The sequence below is a fragment of the Chionomys nivalis genome, chromosome 9 (assembly GCF_950005125.1).
Source record: "Chionomys nivalis chromosome 9, mChiNiv1.1, whole genome shotgun sequence".
NCBI lineage: Eukaryota > Metazoa > Chordata > Mammalia > Rodentia > Cricetidae > Chionomys > Chionomys nivalis.
The window spans coordinates 53444308-53462142 of NC_080094.1; the positions used below are offsets into that span (position 1 = coordinate 53444308).

Genomic DNA, 17835 nt, shown 5'->3' on the forward strand with positions numbered 1-17835 from the left:
AAGCTGGGACAAGCAATACTTAAGTTACTTGGTTATTGAGAGCACCAGGCATCAGTAATGGAAGCAGAATATGCTAACAGTTCCGAGTGTGGAGCCAGACAGACCTCTGTTCAAGACTACGCTAGACTAATGAATGTGACCCTGGGAGTTAGCGTTTCGCACTAGATGGCTGTACGCTGCCATGAGACAATGCACACTGCCCTATATTCAGTCTCCAGGTCCTAGTTAGGTGTCTATTGCTGTGACAAAAGAAAGTGTTTATAGTTCAGCTTACAGTCCTTCAGGAAGGGAAATCAGAGCAGAAACTGAAGCAGAGAGCACGGAGGAATGCTGCTTACTGGCCCGCTCCACCTGGTAAGCACAGCGGGCTTTTTCAACCTCCCCGAGACCACCTGCTGAGGGACTCCCACCTCCCCCAGCGCACTGGGCGTCTACAGCTGCCATGGATAAAGAAAATGCAGCACAGCTTTGCCCATAGGCCAACACGACGGGCATTTTCTCAAGGCAGTTTCCCTCTTCTCAGATAACTCTAGAAGGAAAAGGAAGGAAAAGGAAGAGAAGAGAAGGAAAAGAGAAGAGAGACAGCGAACTAACCAACACATTCCTCTTACACTTTTCTGAATACAGGAAAAGCTCTTTCTAGTTCTTCACCTGGTACGGAAACTTCCGAAGAAAGGAGGTAAACGCCAAACGCTTACAAATTCATTTTTTCACCCAACACAACGTACTGTGTGTTTACAGCGCCTTGAGCTCTGTGTGTTTCCAATATTCTCAAAACTCAGTTTGAAACAATGCAAGCTTGAATATACGGGGGCACCCTACTCCCTTTTTAATAATAAACCATCTTCTAATTCCAGATACACATTCAGAGATTCGGTTTAACAGTAAGTTTACATGCAGAAAAAAGGACAGTTCTACCACTCGTAGTGGTTCCCTTGCCAGGAGTCAGGGACCGCAGGGCCGGCTTCCCCGCCAAAGGCGGAGCTGTGTCAGGATGGCTCCGGTTTCTCACAACTCGCGGGCACGGTCAGCCTGCGTTCCCGGGGTCCCGCCCCCCCCCCCCCGCGGCACCCGCTGCACTGCAGCGTCCCAGCCTCTCCCCCCCTCTCCGTACCTGCAGGCCACTCCGCTTGTTCCACGCGAAAATGGACCCTGGGTACCCACTCAGCGCCAAGAGCAGTTCGTGAATCATTTCTGGGGCGGCCTCGGAGTCCCGAGATTTACCGCCTTCTCTCTCAGCGCCTCTGCGGGCGCCCACTCACACCCAGCTGAGCCGCTAGCTCGCCCAGACACCCCGCAAACCACCGCGCGCCCGCCGAGCAGTCACCGGGCTGCGCGCCGCGTCCCGGAAGTGCGCGCGGCTCGGGGGCGCCCACCCGCTCGCTCCCGCCACGGAGCGCGGTGGAGGCGCCAGAGGTGCCGTGGCGCATGCGTCTTGGGAGCCCGGAGTGGCTCGCTCGGACTTCCGGCTTGAGAGCCGTACTGGGGCTGCTGGCGGGCATGGCTGGTCTTAGCCCGACCGGAGTGGTTGAGGCCGGCCCAGGGAGAGGGATGCTAGTGAGCTGACAGGCAGGTTGAGAGAGGCGGCCAGGGCTGGGCCGGAGGGAGTGCTCGGGACGCCTCGGCAGGGTCTGTGGCATTTTGACCGACTGACCCGGCCGGAGGGCGGAAGACAAAGAGGCCGGAACCTGACAGCCGCCGCTGTGGGGCAGCGCTCAGAGCCCACGGGCTCGCAGCACTGGCCAGCCCCGGCTTCGTTCTCGGAAGACCCACTACTGCCTCCTCTCGGGCCGCCTCGCTTCACCAACTCCTGTGACCCTTCCCCAAGGCCACCTGAGTGTAGAAGCCCAAGTCAGCTTCCCCGATGCGGGAGCTTGTCTATCTGCCGCTCCCGTACTCTTGCTGAGTTCTTATTTCGGCAGGGAGGAGTAAACGAGAGACCCAACGTTCCGCATTTGACTTTGGTTCGGGCTGGAAATTCGTAGTTTGGCGTCCAAGGGGGCGGGGCGGACGCCTGGGGCTTCCGGGATGACCGCGGAGGTTCGGGGAAGATTAGCCGCCCCCCGCTGGACGGAGGCTTTTGTTGTCAGCCAAGTGTCGCCCTGCTGCTACCGTCCGCCTGGGGTCCCGTGCGGTTCGAGTTGACTCTTCAGCTCTGATCTAAGTCAAGTGGGCTACACGCGATCAGACTTAGGTGAGGTTAAAGTAGATAGGCTTTTCTGTTCTCTGCCACTTCCGAGGAACGCCCTAGTAGGCACTCAGAACTGCAGCTTTTGAAAGATCATTTTCGCCTGGCTCTTGATTTGCTGTCCTGAAATGGCACTACCTCCAAAGACCACTTGGAGCATACGGAAAGTCAGGCCGACTCTGGCAAGACTTTAAACATGTGGAGATATCCCTCTGATAGGAAGAAACTCCTTTTTACAGAGAGACTCGGCTGCAGCTGTTTCTGTGGGGACATGGTGAGATCGTGAACTAAGTCTGGAACCCAGAAGCGAAGAGGAAACTGTTCTCTGCGGCGAAGGATGGCCAAACCCACTCTGCGAGGAAACGGCACTAACTCTGAATGCTTACGACAGCGTTTCAGGAGATTCCATTACCAGGAGGTGGCTGGGCCCCGCGAGGCCTTCTGCCAACTTTGGGAACTTTGCTGTCGGTGGCTGAGGCCAGAGGTGCGCACCAAGGAGCAGATTGTGGAACTGTTGGTGCTGGAGCAGTTCCTGACGGTGCTGCCTGGGGAAATCCAGAACTGGGTACAAAAGCAATGTCCGGAGAACGGAGAGGAGGCCGTGACGCTGGTGGAAGGCTTAGAGTCTGGGCGACCTGGGCATTCGGTGAGAAGGAGGGGGAATTCAGAAGTCTGTGGCTGGGAGGGCCAGTTAAAAGATCAGACAGGCGGAAAGAGGTTTGGTGATTTTTCTACTCTCTTCGGGAAGGGTTACTTCTTCAGGAGGGCTTGTCTGGAGATGCCAGCTGGGTATACCTCTGCCCACTCGATTACAGTGCATCTCTCACTTCGATTATTGTTGTTGTCTTCTGTATTTTTAGACAGGATTTCTTTGTGTAACAACCCTGGCTGTCCTGGAACTCACTCTGTACCAGGCTGGCCTTGAACTCACAGAGATCTGCCTGCTTCTGCCTCCTGAGTGCTGGGAATAAAGGTCACCACTGTCCAGCTCAGTTTGATTTCGATTTCTTAATTTCTTTTTCTTTTCCTTTTTCCTTTCTCTTTTCTTTTTCTTTTTTCTTTCTTTCTCTCTCTCTTTTTTTTTTTTTTTGGTTTTTCGAGACAGGGTTTCTCTGTAGCTTTGGAGCCTGTCCTGGAACTAGCTCATGTAGCCCAGGCTGGCCTCGAACTATAGAGATCCGCCTGCCTCCCAAGTGCTGGGATTTTTAAGGCGTGCACCACCACTGCTCAGTTTAATTTCTTAATAGAGAAGAAATGTAAAGGTTTTTTTTCTTTCTTTTTTGTTTCCCCCAGCTGGTAATTGGGTTTCTATTTTGATCTTTCTGGAGTTCAAGCCACTGTAAACTAATGATAATGGAATAAACACTTCTTTGTCCTAACCGCCCACCCCTACCTAACATTCTGTTCTTGCCTCAGAAGCATGGTCTCTTTGGGGATATTAAATAATCTCCCCGGGAATGGGGATTGTTTTCAGGTCACAGTCTCCTCGGAGAAGAGGACACCCCTGAAATCGTCACAGGAGTTTTTAGGTGTTCTTCAGGAGTCAGTGGAACCCCAGCCCAGGGGTGTATCCAAGAGAGAGCGGGCAAGAGGCCCAGCTCCGGGACCACAGAAGCAGATGAACCAGGAGACTCCCAGAGCTTGCCAAAGGAGCGGTGAGGAGTGACTTTGGGAAGACAGAGCCATTCTACACTGGGAAGCAGGGGGTGGGAAAGGGGTTCTGAAACAGTGGAAACTGTCGACTCTGTGGTTGTTGGGACTTCTGAATTCAGGTAGCTCAACCCTCTAGTACAGTGGGTATTCTTAGATTGCTTCCAGAGAACAGCTGCATAATTCAGTATAATTAGAATAATCTTACGCCTTGGTATAGATGCTTATTTTCTAGATATATTCTTTCCTATATCAAGAATACCTTTCTTATAGTTGTTTCTCTTTTCCTCTAATTGTCTCCATTCTTTAGACCTAAGTTCTTATTCTCTATGTGGAAGTTCTCTAAATACCTTAATTGTGGAGAATGAAATCGCATCTGCATTATTCCTGGGAGGTCTGTCATGTAAAAACAGTAAGAATGTTACTTCAAAATTCGCAATGTCTTCTTCCAGCACAGCCCACATCTGTAACCAAGGGTTCCTGGACTCTAGGGCCTTTGTACCCAGTCACTTCTACTTGATGTTTTAGAACTTGTTGTTCTCCTTTGTGCTCTTTTGAACTACATTTTGTGTTTATTATTTAAAACTTGTTGAAGTTGTTTTGAGTTCTGATCTTATCATCCAAGATGACAGTAATAGCATTCTTGGTTAGTGTGATAATGGTCTTTAGCCATCCATCGTAGATACCTCAGCTTCAACATATGGACCTGCAGAATAATCAGGTTTTAGTTTACACACCTCCCATGTGCTGCAGGGTACATGCAGTGCAGTAAGAAAAGGTACCCGTGGCCAGTGAGCTGACTCAGCTGATAATGGTCCTTGCTGCACAAGTCTGGTGACCTGGGTAGAAGCAAATCCATAAAGTCCTTAACCTCCAGCGACTATAGCACATGCACCCCACATATGTCATGCACACACAATGAAAGTTTTTAAAATACCTGTTCTCAAAGAGCTGGCATGATAAGAACATAACAGTGAATTATGAATATGCACTTAACTGTCTGAAAACAGTGTTAAGGACTTGCTTAGTTGTTCTATAAGGGATTGGCAGTGTAGCCTTGAGGTGGGGCTGTAGGGAACACCTCCTGGGGGCATTGGCAAGGCGCTTCCCAAACGCTGGGTGAGTGTGGACAGGAAGAAGGGAGGCACAGGTGAATAAAAGTACCACACTCTGAAGAGAATAAGAATGGATGAACTTGCTAGACACCAAAGTTAAGGTTCAGCAGGACAGTGGCCGCTGTGGCCTGCTGTGGGAGGATTAAGGGTCTGCACTTGGATGGAGGGGAGGATGTGCTGAGGAAAACACTCAGAATTTGGTGACTGTGTGAAGCAGAGTCAAGTTGAAGACAGGTCCACCCTTGCCCCCAGCCTCTTGAAATCATTGAATTTAACTCTCAGGACTCACGTGAACAAAATGGGAGCCAGGAGTGACTAACGGAGATATGCTACCACCTGTACACAAGCATTGTGGAGGCCAGGGAGCAGTTTGGAATGGAAATACCTGCTCTAAACACACAGTAGAATATTTTCTTCTCTTCTTGTTCTGCTCTAGAACAGAAATCAAATTCTTTTTATCCTCTGAGGTTTCTTCAACTCATTGAACTTTCTGAAAGCATCTCCTTTATAATTTTTAGAGGCCGCGAATGTGGCTCAATTGGTATAGTGCAGTGTGCACAAGACCTTATTTGACCCCAGCGCTCCATCAAATTCAGCATGGTGTGCACACTTGTAACCCAGCACTTAGGCAGTGGCAGAAAGAGCAGAAGTTCATGAGCTATACGGGACCCCATTTCAAACAAAGATAGAATTCCTTCGATGAAAAAGGCAGGGCTAGCTGGGCGGTGGTGGCGCAGGCCTTTAATCCCAGCACTTGGGAGGCAGAGGCAGGCGGATCTCTGTGAGTTCGAGACCAGCCTAGTCTACAAGAGCTAGTTCCAGGACAGGCTCCAAAACCACAGAGAAACCCTGTCTCGAAAAACCAAAAAAAAAAAAAAAAAAAAAAAAAAGAAAAAAAGAAAAAGGCAGGGCTGATTTGAAAGTTTTATTGTTGTTTTTATGATCAGTCAAAACTATGACACTTTGGTTTCTTCCCTGCAAACAGGATCAGTTCCTAAACCCGATGTGGTCTCCAGGTTGAATCAAGGAGAGCCATGGATCCCAGAGCTCAGCTCCAAGGAGAAAGATGTCCCAAAAGGCAACAGCACAGAAGACAAACAAGTCTATACTGATCCATTCCTATCCCAGAGAGAGAGAAGTAGCTGGGTGGAACAGGATCACTGGGGTTTTGATGGTGAGAAGGTGGTGGGCGTGCACTGGGGCTACAGAGAGACTAGAACACTCCTTGCAATTCTCAGTCAGACTGAATTTTATGAAGCTCTCCGAAACTGTCATAGAAACAGCCAAGTGTATGGGGCTGTAGCTGAGAAGCTGCGTGAGTATGGCTTCCTCCGAACCCTGGAACAGTGCCGGACCAAGTTCAAAGGTCTTCGGAAGAGTTACAGGAAGGTCATGAGTGGTCATCCACCTGATACCTGCCCTTTCTTTGAAGACATGGAAGCTCTGATGAGTGCCCAGGTCATTGCACTGCCCATTAATGACCTGGAAGAGGCTGCTTCCCATTCTGGCCAGGCAGGCACGGAGACTGAGACTGAGACTGAGGAGCCGGCACAGAGGGCCTGGAAGCCTGAGGATGGAGAAGAGGCTGTGGCTGAAGGGTCTGACAGTGATGACCTGGAGGCAGTCCCCCAGGACCGTGACAACCCACCTGCATCTGTCCCCTTCCGAAGCCAGAGTGGTAAGAAGCTATTCTAGGGCTTTTGGGATTAGATTTAAGGAACAATGAAACCAGGTGTGGAGCCAGGCATTGTTACCTGCCAGCTTGGCCACTTTAATAGGGAGCAGAGATACTTCTCTTCTGTGAGCAAATAATGAGATAATAGTAAAGGAGAGATGTTTTTTTTAAGTGCCTAAAATTGAACCTGGGGCCTTAAACACATACTAGGCAAACACTACACCACTGAGCTACATCTCAAACTTCAGACTTAAGATTTTTCAAAGACGCCGGGCGATGGTGGCGCACGCCTTTAATCCCAGCACTCGGGAGGCAGAGGCAGGTGGATCTCTGTGAGTTCGAGACCAGCCTGGTCTACAGAGCTAGTTCCAGGATAGGCTCCAAAGCCACAGAGAAACACTGTCTCGAAAAACCAAAAAAAAAAAAAAAAAAAAAAGATTTTTCAAAGACATATACCCAAACAATCCAACTGTCTTCAAAGGGGTTAATTTTTTTTTATTAAAATACTTTTCCTGTTTATAAAGCAGATTCACTGAAAAAAAATACTTTGTTGTTTTTATTACTTTTTTAAAAAAAGGTTTATTTATTTATTATGCTTACAGTGTTCTGCCTACAGGCCAGAGAGGGCACCAGATCTTATCACAGATGGTTGTGAGCCACCATGTGGTTGCTGGGAATTGAACTCAGGACCTCTGAAAGAACAGCCAATGCTCTTAACTGCTGAGCCATCTCTCCAGCCCCATTTTTATTACTTTTTAAATAGTGATTTTAAAAAAAAATGTGGCTAAAACATGACTGAAGCAAAAGCTTTTCATAATCTTTGTTCCTCTCATTTTTTCATGCCTCTCCACTTTCCCCCATATTTGGACCTTTTCTCTTCTCCTTTACTCCCAGTAAGTAGAAAATAGTGGAAGGGGTGTTCTCAGATGGGAGAGGACTGTGGAACCTCCCCTGTCTCTGTGGGGACCTCAGACAGGAGACTGCTCTTGCCTGAGGGCACTGAGACCTGCAGTGTAGCATGTGCTCTTGCTTCTTGCCTCACTCTGCCCTCTGCAGTACTCCACCCAAAGATAGAGTACAGACTATAGGACTCTTCAGGTATTGGCTCTTGCTGGGGTTGCTTAAAGGAGACAGTAACAGATGAAGATAGGCCAAGATAGGAATTTGGTAGCAGTATGATTCTGAAAGAGGCAGCTCCTTGGAGTTTTAAGTCATTCTATTATTATTATTATTATTTAAAATTTTATTTGAAAAACTTGTTAATTTAAAAAAATGCGAAAATTAACCAGACTACTTTGAATATTGATTCTGAAGCTACGAAACTTTACATTGGACTTTACACTTTGACTATCAAATATTAAATCATTCTGTAGGAAGAAAATAGTTATGGAGAAAATTTATCAGAGAGGTTAGGGATGATGCATTGTGACTGACAGCAATTGTGGGTCTTTTTTTCCTGATGAGTGATTTTTCTAGTTGGGACTAAAATTTCAGGAAGATTAGTAAATGGGAAAAGAAATGCACTCTGCACACACTTTAGTCTATACTAACTGTTCTTGTTACTGACAAGATACCAGACAATGGCAGCTTAAGGAAGGAAGGATCTGTTTTGGCTCAGTTTGAGTATGTCCATCATGCTGGGGAGGACGTGGTGGGGAGAGCTGCTCCCAGTGTGGCAGTGGAGCAGGAAGTAGCTAGTGCTGCTGCATCTGTAGTCAGGAAACAATAGTGATGCACGCCGGTGCTCAGTTTGCTTTTCTCTTTTCTACCTTTTAATTCAGCATGGGACCCCAGCCCACGGGATGGTGTCACCCATATTCAAGATAGGTCTTTCCTTAGCTAACCCTTTCTGGAAACACCCCCACAGACATGCCCAGTAGATGAATATTAACCATCACAGTGCATATGAATGTTGCCTCAGTCATCTGGAAAAGGCTTGGTTTCTTCAAAGCCCCAGTGCGCAGCTGCACCAGAGGAGAGATTTCAGCATTCCTTAACCCTGAGCTTTAGAGCCTCAGCTCATCTTCAGTCTCACTGAAGACTTTAAATGGCTAAATCCTCCTAATAAAGTTCTCTGAAATTGCTCAAGTGTTGTAGTAGGAGCAGTGGGCTGCGTTCCGCCCAGCTCCGCACGGCTAGCTTTACCAGAAATAATTACACGGAAACTGTATTCTTTTAAACACTGCCTGGCCCATTAGTTCCAGCCTCTTATTGGCTAGCTCTTACATATTGATCTAACCCATTTCTAATATTCTGTGTAGCACCACGAGCTGGCTTACCAGGAAAGATCTTAAACCTGCGTCTGTCTGGAGTGGGAGAATCATGGCGACTCCCAGACTCGGCTTCTTTCTCCCAGCATTCTGTTCTGTTTACTCCACCCACCTAAGGGTTGGCCTATCAAATGGGCCTAGGCAGTTTCTTTATTAATTAACCAATGAAAGCAACAGATTAGAAAGAAATCACTCCCAGATCACTCAAGGATATAGAAACAATGCATGGACAGGTTTGGGAAACATGAACCTTTTAAATCTAGGAACCTGAGCTTAGGTGGCCTCCCTCCCTCTCTCCTTTGCTTATAAACTGAACCCCAGGCCCCATGCATGAGCTAATGTCTCCAGCGTAAGTGGTTTTCCTTGAAGCAGGCAGTGAGACTGAAGAGCTAAGGCTCTAAGCTCTGGGTTAAGTGACGCTGAAAACTCTCTTCTGGTGCAGGTGTACACTGGGGCTATGAAGAAACCAAGACTTACCTTGCAATTCTTAGTGAGACTCAGTTTTACAAAGCCCTCCAGAACTGTCACCGCAACAGCCAGTTATATGACGCAGTTGCTGAGAGATTATGGGAATATGGCTTCTTTAGGACCCCAGAGCAATGTCGGACCAAGTTTAAAAGCCTAAAAACCAGCTATCAGAAAGTCAAGAATGGCCAAGCACCAGAAACCTGTCCCTTCTTTGAAGAAATGGATGCTTTGGTGAGTGCCCGACTTACTGCCCCACCTAGTGATGACCAGGAAAAAGAAACAGCTTCTTGCTACCTCCAGGGAACCAGTGAGGCTGAAGCTGAGAAGCAAGCCGAGGACACAGAGGAGGAAGATTCAGATGGTGAAGATGATACTGAGATACCCCCAGGGGCTGTTACAACCCGTGCCCCAGTCTTATTCCAGAGCCCCAGTGGTAAGGTTCTTTACTTTTACTTTTTGAGAAGGTTCATGTAGCTGAGATTGGCCTTGAGCTCACTGCAGAGCCAAGGATGCCCTTAAACTCCTGATCCTCCTGTCTCTACTTCCTAAGTGGTGGTATTACAGATGTGTGCCTCCATGCCTGGCTAAGATTCTTTCAGTTCTGATGGTGTAAATAGCAAAAGAGAGGCTATAGAATTTAGGAGAAAAATCATGGGATGGAGAACTAAGCTCTATACCCAGCTTTTCTGAGCTCTTATCTTTCTTCCCCATGTTTCTTTTTTTTTTTAATTTTTATGGTTTATTTAACTTTATTTTATGTGCATTGGTGTGAAGGTGTCAGATCCCCTGCAACTGGATCTTCAGACAGTTGTGAGCTGCCATGTGGGTGCTGGGAATTGAACCCAGGTCCTCTGGAAGAGCAGTCAGCCCCCTCTTCCCCATGGTTCTTATCTATTAAAACAGCTCAGTAAAAAGCTGCAAATTATTAATGTGGCTTCCTTCAGCACATGACAGCATGACCTGCTTGCAAATTTTGTAGATTTGCTATCACTTTCACGTGTTGCTAGGCTTCCAGTTTGCACGGCAGCTAATCGGAATGCGGACATTTCCCAAGTAGCATGTCATATATTCTGCAAAATGAAATTTATTTTTACAAATCATACTTACATTTTTCTTCTAGTTTTAGCATGTCTGGGTGGGCTATGTAGAAGCCTGACAAGCCTTTTCTTCAGATACATTTATTTATTTTGGTTTTTCGAGACAGGGCTTTGCTGTAGCTTTGAGCCTGTCTTGGAACTAGCTCTTGTAGACCAGCCTGGCCTCAAACTCACAGAGATCTACCTGCTTTTGCCTCCCAGGTACTGGGATTAAAGGCGTGCGCCACTTCCTGGCTCAGATACATTTTATCTTATGTGTACATGTATGTGGACCTGAGTGGATGCATATGTAGCACGTGTGCAGTGCCCTTCAAGGTCAGAGGAGTGTGTTGTATCTGTTGGAACTGGAGTTACAGGCAATTGTGATCTGCCCAGTGTAGGCACCAAACAGATGTGTCTGTCTCCAACCCTTTCAGAGAAATTTTTATCTGCAGGTTTCTGTGGGAACTAACTGAAATCTTAGCTGCTGTATAAGAAAAAAAATATTCCAATATGGCTTCCCTCCTTGTAGGAACAAGAGTTCTAATTTTGGAGTCATACATATTTAGTCGTATGTATGACAATCTCCAATATTAGCCAAGTGATTTAGTGCAAGTTACTTACCCCCTAAATTTGCACATGCATAAAGATCTTGGGCTGGGCGTGTAGTTTAATGATAGAGTGCTTGCTTGAACTTGCCCCAAGCTCTGGGTTAATCACTCATATTGAAAATGAAATGAAGGCCAAGGTCCTCCCACTTCTATCTAGGTCCAGGAAGGTGAGCATCCAAACAGGCTCCGCTCCCACAAAGCCAGTTCATGTATTAGGATCGAAACCTAGTGCCATTGTCCTTGGCTTCTCATCAGCCTTCATTGTCCGCCTTGTTCAGAGAGTCCAGTTTCAACCCATGCTTATTCAGTCCCAGTCCAGCTGGCCTTGGAGAGCTCCCAATAGATCAGTTCCACTGTCACAGTGGGTGGGTGCACCCCTCGTGGTCCTGATTTCCTTGCTCATGTTCTTCATGTAGAGCAGGGAATTTGGACTGCTCTTCAGTATCGAGAGGGAGGGGGAGTGGACTAGGGGGAGGAGAAGTGGAGTGGGGATAGGGGGAGGGGAACAGGGGGAGGGGGCAATATGTGGGAGGAGGGGGAGGGAAATGGGAAACGGGGAGCAGTTGGAAATTTTAAGTAAAAAAGAATAAAAAAAAAAAAAGAAAATGAAATGAAGGTTGATGTAACTGAGGTTCTATATGAAGCACCCACCACAGTGCTAGGCACATAGTAGATATTCAATAAACAATAGTTTTCACTTTGTAAGGCTTTTAGATCAGCATTCTGATGTTGCATGGAACATCAATATTTTATTAAAAAAAGTTGACTTCTGAGTTTGGAAAATACTAAATAGCCCTCCTGGAGGTGCACAATACACATTTTAAAGACTCTAAGATCTCAATCTAGCAAATCTCTTATTTTATGGACCAGCTTCCAAGTAAAGCTTCTAGGGAATACATACAGACTAACACTCAGTATTCCAGAGAATTCAGGATCCAGAGTTAACACGAAAGTGTGAATAAGTGCAAATTCTCATAGCCTAGGCTTAAATAAGGCCAGCATTTTCTTTTTATGATGTCAAAAAGTTTTCCAATTGGGCTCAATTACAATGTTTTTGCAACATTTAGGTTTTGGAGAGAATTTCTAGTGAAGCTTTTCTCTGTTGAGAGCCTTTATTCTTTGAACACTGCTACATGTTTTTTCTTCCCTGTTGTTTTTTTGCTTTGCTTTTTCTAACAGAGATTGGAATGTGAGGGGGAGGGGACTCATTAAAACTATTTCTGGTTATAGAAATTTCCCAAGAAGTGTTCCTGGGCATTTCCTTCTAAGCCCTTTAATCACTGGCACAATATGACCGAGAGGTGGCAGAATGACAGTGTGGATAGTGTTTGTCTGTAAACACAGAAATTGTCCTCTTTAAAACCCAGTGACTTCTTGCTGTTCTGAGTTTCTTAACAGGTACTGGGTATTCAGAAAGACCAAGCAGCTCCAGTGTAGACTATGTAGATGAAAGGCACGTGATAGGTCCTATAGGGAAGAAAAACACTGGAATTTTAATAATCCTAATATAGTAATTTTTGGACAGGAGCCTTACTACTTTATTATTATTATTTGAGACAAGGTTTCACTATGTAGCCCTGGCTGGCAGAAACTTGCTTTATAGGCCAGGCTGGCTTTAAACTCATAGAGATCTGTCTGTTTCATCCTCCCCAAGGACTAGTTAAAAGTGTATACTACCGCCGGGCGGTGGTGGCGCACGCCTTTAATCCCAGCACTCGGGAGGCAGAGACAGGCGGATCTCTGTGAGTTCGAGACCAGCCTGGTCTATAAGAGCTAGTTCCAGGACAGACTCCAAAACCACAGAGAAACCCTGTCTCAAAAAAACCAAAAAAAAAAAAAAAAAAAAAAAAAAAAAAGTGTATACTACCATACCCAAATTTAAAAATATTTTAAAATACTTCAAAAAATGTCTGTCCATGTGTTGGCTATGCACATCTGACTGAGTACAGGTGTCCAAGGAGACCAGAGGCATCAGCTCCCCTTAGAGCTGGAGTTACAGGTGATTGTGAGCCCACCTGGTACTGGTGCTGGGAACTAAACTCAGGTGCTCTACAAAAGGAGTGCATGCCCTTGACTTCAGAACCGTCTCTAGAACCTCCATGTGTTTACTTTTCTTTATTTACTTAGGGGCACATACACCATGGTTTGGAGATCAGAGGACAATTCATGGAGTTGGTTCTCGTTCCCCTATGTGGGTTCCAGGAATTGAGCTCAGTTCATCAGGTTGAGCAGCCAGTACCTTTACCTGCTAAGCCATGTGCTCTCACCATACACCTTTCATAAATTCAAAATGTGGAACTTAGGACCACTTGTTTGTAATCATCTAATGTAATATTTGTTTCTCCCAGGTTTGCTTTGTTGTGGTAATTAAGGAAATGAATGACTTTTCGAATTGTGTTCTTGTAATAGGTTTTGAGGCTGGATTTGATAACGAACAGAATCTTAAACGAGATATTTCTGAGGAAGTACAGCTGCATAGGACATTACTTGCAAGGTCTGAAAGGAAAATTCCCTGTCACATGAATCAAGGTAAAGCTATTAAGAATGAGTGTTCATCAGAAAGCCAGTGGGAAAAGGCTCAGAGGGAGAAGAAAAGAAAACCGGCGTTCCCAGAGAAGAGTGTCAGTACAGTCCCGACTTACCAGAGACCAGGCTTGGGAGACAGATCCTACAGATATCTCAGATATGGCAAAAGATTTGACCCAAACTCCCATCTCATGTATCAGGTCTCCCATCAGGTAGAGAATCCATATAAATGTGCTGACTGTGGGAAAAGCTTCAGTCGAAGCGCACGCCTCATCAGACATCAGAGGATCCACACTGGAGAGAAACCTTATCAATGCGTGGACTGTGGGAAAGGTTTCCGTGACAGTTCCAATTTCATCACCCACCGGAGAATCCACACAGGAGAAAAGCCGTACCAGTGTGGAGAATGTGGAAAACGCTTCAATCAGAGCTCAAGCCTTATAATTCACCAGAGAACCCACACAGGAGAAAAGCCGTACCAGTGTGGAGAGTGTGGGAAAAGCTTCAATAACAGCTCTCATTTCAGTGCACATAGGAGGATACACACGGGAGAGAGGCCCCACGTGTGTCCTGACTGCAGTAAGAGTTTTAGTAAGAGTTCTGACTTACGTGCACATCGCAGGACCCACACAGGAGAGAAACCTTACGGGTGCCACGACTGTGGCAAGTGCTTCAGTAAGACCTCTGCCCTTAATAAACACCGAGAGATCCATGCACGAGAACAGCTGCTGTCACAGTCCATGTCTAAGTAAGCTCCCAAGGAAGGGCCTCAGCAAATGTATTGTTTGGAAGTCCTCTCCTGTTTGTGCCCAGCTGACTTAGGAAGCACTCCTCAGGATTTTTGCCATTATTTGTTCCTTATGCTTCCCAAATCTAGCCGAGTCAAATGTCTGGTTTTAAGATGAAAAGTAGATTTGGTCTGAAATGACGACGGTACTAATGTCTTCCCTCTCGGTGCCTGTGTTGTTCCCCTCGAGAGGATATGGTGGTAGATCCTGTGGATCTCATGTATATCACCCTGTGCACTTCAAACGGAAAACCCATCTCAGCAGTTTTTCAAAGAAGTTGTGAGACTACTCATTAATTGGGCCATCTTGCTCACTTAAACCTGTGTATACTCTTCATTTATCTTTAAGGAAAATCTTTTTTCTTTTTTTCCCAAGAATCTGGGCTGGGGATGTAGCTCAGCAGTAGAGCACTTAGTATGCACAGGGACCTGGGTTCAGTCCTGAGTAACACAGAGACAGAGAGACGGTAAGTTGGGGGGAGATGGAAGCCTTCTATAAACACTGAATTTCTTAGTTTCTTCTAGATTCTACAAAGGGTAAAATTATATATATATATATATATATATATATATATATATATATATATATATATATATATCATCTTCTTTGGTTTTTCCCTTTTCTCTCCTTTCCTCCTCACCTTCATCTAAATTTCATCTTTACCTTGTGAACTAAAAGCCAAAAGAGCAAACTAGATCGATATAGTCACACAAAAAGCAGTTAAAGCTATCAATAGGAGTCATCTATTTTTCCTACACTCCACATACATATTATATGTATATTTATATTGAGTAGCCTATGGGTGCTCAGTACTAATTGTAAGGAGCAGAACCACTGCCATATCCCCATGTACAGGTAAAATATACTTACCCTAAATATAGGGAAGATGGTGGAGCTACCCATCTGTACACACCCAGCTATACAAATGAAAGTATCTACTTGAACACAAAAGTAATTATGGGTTTTTAAAATTAGGTGGTATTGAATTAATTCCCACATATTCATAGACTTATGATAATCCCTGTACAAGTAAACAGTCCTTACCCTTGTCTTTATACTGGAAAACAGATAATACATGGACAGAAAGCCTAAACATATAGTGGTAATATTTATTATTTTTTAAAGACAGGTTTCACTAGGTAGCTTTGGCTGACCTGGAACTCACTGGCCTTGAACTCACAAAGATCTCATTGCCTCAGTCTTCAAAGTCCTAGGATTAAAGATATGCATTATCACAACAGGCTGCAACCATTTTAAAGAAATTTAGGAAGCTAAGTAGTGTTACTATACTAGACGTAAGTTTTAATATAGCTTGCTTGCTCTGAGAAAAATCTGGAAAGTATTTTTTCAGGAAACAGTAAACATTCAAAGGAAGAAAAGTAACTATATAAGTTATAGTGAGATAGACTTTTTAAAACTAGTTGTAGCCGGGCGGTGGTGGCGCACGCCTTTAATCCCAGCACTCGGGAGGCAGAGGCAGGCGGATCTCTGTGAGTTTGAGACCAGCCTGGTCTACAGAGCTAGTTCCAGGACAGGCTCCAAAGCCACAGAGAAACCCTGTCTCGAAAAATCCAAAAAAAAAAAAAAAAAAAAAAAAAAACTAGTTGTAAAATTGGTGCTAGGTGGGTAAAAAGTGAGAAAACATTGAAGCACAGGACAAAAGGTATAAAGTTCACTAAAGAAGCAGGAACAACCTAATGAGTGTATGATAGGTGTACAGTAGGCAGAGAATCAACAGAGTGGTGGAGGGACTCTCAGATGCACTGTGTTAAGCTTACTGACAGCGGGATGGCAGCTGACTCAGCGAAAAACGAGTTTTAGGAGATTAGCTCTTTTGAGAGAAATATCAGAAATTACCATCTATTGAAGATATTTGATGAGCAGGTCAGAAAAGATGGTCAAGACCTGGAATAACTAACTTGCACATTTTCACTCTTATTAGATACCCACGGCTAGATTAAGATCTGAGGTAGTAATGAGGAGAAAAGACTGTTCTAAAATTTATTAGGATGAGTAATTAATTAGGGTTCTGGTATTAAGGAATTCTAAACAAAGAACATTAACAATTAAGGAGCTGGGTGGTGGTGGCACACGCCTTTTATCCCACCACTCAGGAGGCAGAGGCAGACGGATCTCTGTAAGTTTGAGGCCAGCCTGGTCTACAAGAGCTAGTTCTAGGATAGACAAAGCTATAAAACCCTGTCTCGGGGGGGGAAAAAAAGGGGGGGGGCTGGTGAGATGGCTCAGAGGATAAGAGCACTTGTTGCTCTTCCAGAGGTCCTGAGTTCAATTCCCAGCAACCATATGGTGGCTCATAACCATCTGTAATGAGATCTGGTGCCCTCTTCTGGCCCACAGGGATACATGCAGGCAGAATATTGTGTATATCATAAATAAATATTTAAAAAGAAAAAAAGAACTAAGGAAAAACGGTATCTCAATTATGCTACCAAAGCAAGCAGGAAGGTACAAAAAACCCCTGTCTAAAGCAAGGCCTCAGGATCTGAGATGGCTTTGGAAGTGAGCTGCAATGTCAAGGAAAATAGGATTATTATTTTTTAGTATAAATCTATGTATAATACTGTGGAAAAGGCATAAAGGTATTAGCAAACAGATGGTTCCAAATGTCTTGTGTGTTTTTAACTGCTTCTGTTTCTCTTTCTGTAAAGCAGAATAATGTTTACAGCACATCTGCCTCTCAGGGATATCATGTTAATAAAAGTTATGTCTATAAAGTGCTCTGTGTTTCTCAGGTGTTTCAGTGTACATTTTATATATGCAAATTATATAGAATTATTAGCTTAATCATAAATTCTTTTGATTAAATTGTGGACGGTAGGAAAAAATTCTCTGTTTTTTCACCCTTCTTGTTATTATTAGTGACCTGCCTGAATTTTTACATTGAAGGCAAAGGAATAAATTACAATCACATCAAGATACCTGGGGAAGGAAAATGAATCAGGTTTTAAATTACACAGCACCCTTCAACTTCCAAATGAGGAGGTTGTATAAAACGAACAGGGTGAACTCTCATCACTAGAAGAAGATCCAGGTCATCTCAAACTACCTCACAAATACTGCCCAGTCTGCCATTGTTGAGGGTGGACAGAAGCAAAAGTAAGCCTAAGAAAGCACTAAGGGGAGCAAGAGGTTTAGGCCTCTAACCCTTACGTCTATAGCCTTTGTGGAAGAGGCATGCACAGAAATGTGTATTGGTAGAAATGACGTGAACTGCTTTCACCATGTTTCCTTAACACTGTTAACTACTTTCCCATATTTTCTCATTGAATATATTATACACACTAGTTTTGTGTCAATTTTTATTCTGTAACACTTTTTGTTGTTTTTTGAGACAGGGTTTTGCTGTAGCTTTGGAGTCTGCCCTGGAACTAGCTCTGGTAGACCAGGCTGGCCTTGAACTCACAGAAATCCACCTGCCTCTGCCTCCTGAGGGCTGGGATTAAAGGT

At 45.0% G+C, this 17835-nt stretch overlaps 2 protein-coding genes across 5 annotated transcripts in view; one reads left to right on the forward strand and one right to left on the reverse strand.

Moving 5' to 3' along the window:
* The window catches only part of Tubgcp4 (tubulin gamma complex component 4), a 31767-nt gene extending 30382 nt beyond the window's left edge, over positions 1-1385 (reverse strand). For both annotated transcript variants that reach the window (XM_057781965.1, XM_057781964.1), the window contains exon 1: positions 1115-1385. In XM_057781965.1, the coding sequence (XP_057637948.1) occupies positions 1115-1192 (78 nt within the window). In that variant the 5' untranslated portion in view covers positions 1193-1385. The remainder of the gene's footprint in view (positions 1-1114) is intronic.
* A 112-nt stretch (positions 1386-1497) lies between these two features.
* On the forward strand, positions 1498-14898 carry Zscan29 (zinc finger and SCAN domain containing 29). Of its 3 annotated transcripts, XM_057781788.1 has the most exons (5): positions 1498-2834; positions 3663-3843; positions 5939-6631; positions 9341-9799; positions 13463-14898. In XM_057781788.1, the coding sequence occupies exons 1-5, from the start codon at positions 2526-2528 to the stop codon at positions 14329-14331; spliced, it is 2511 nt and encodes an 836-aa protein (XP_057637771.1). In that variant the 5' UTR covers positions 1498-2525; the 3' UTR covers positions 14332-14898. The 3 variants fall into 3 exon arrangements, with proteins under 3 accessions (XP_057637771.1, XP_057637773.1, XP_057637772.1); XM_057781790.1 differs by lacking the exon at positions 9341-9799; XM_057781789.1 differs by lacking the exon at positions 3663-3843.
* The last annotated feature ends 2937 nt before the right edge of the window (positions 14899-17835 follow it).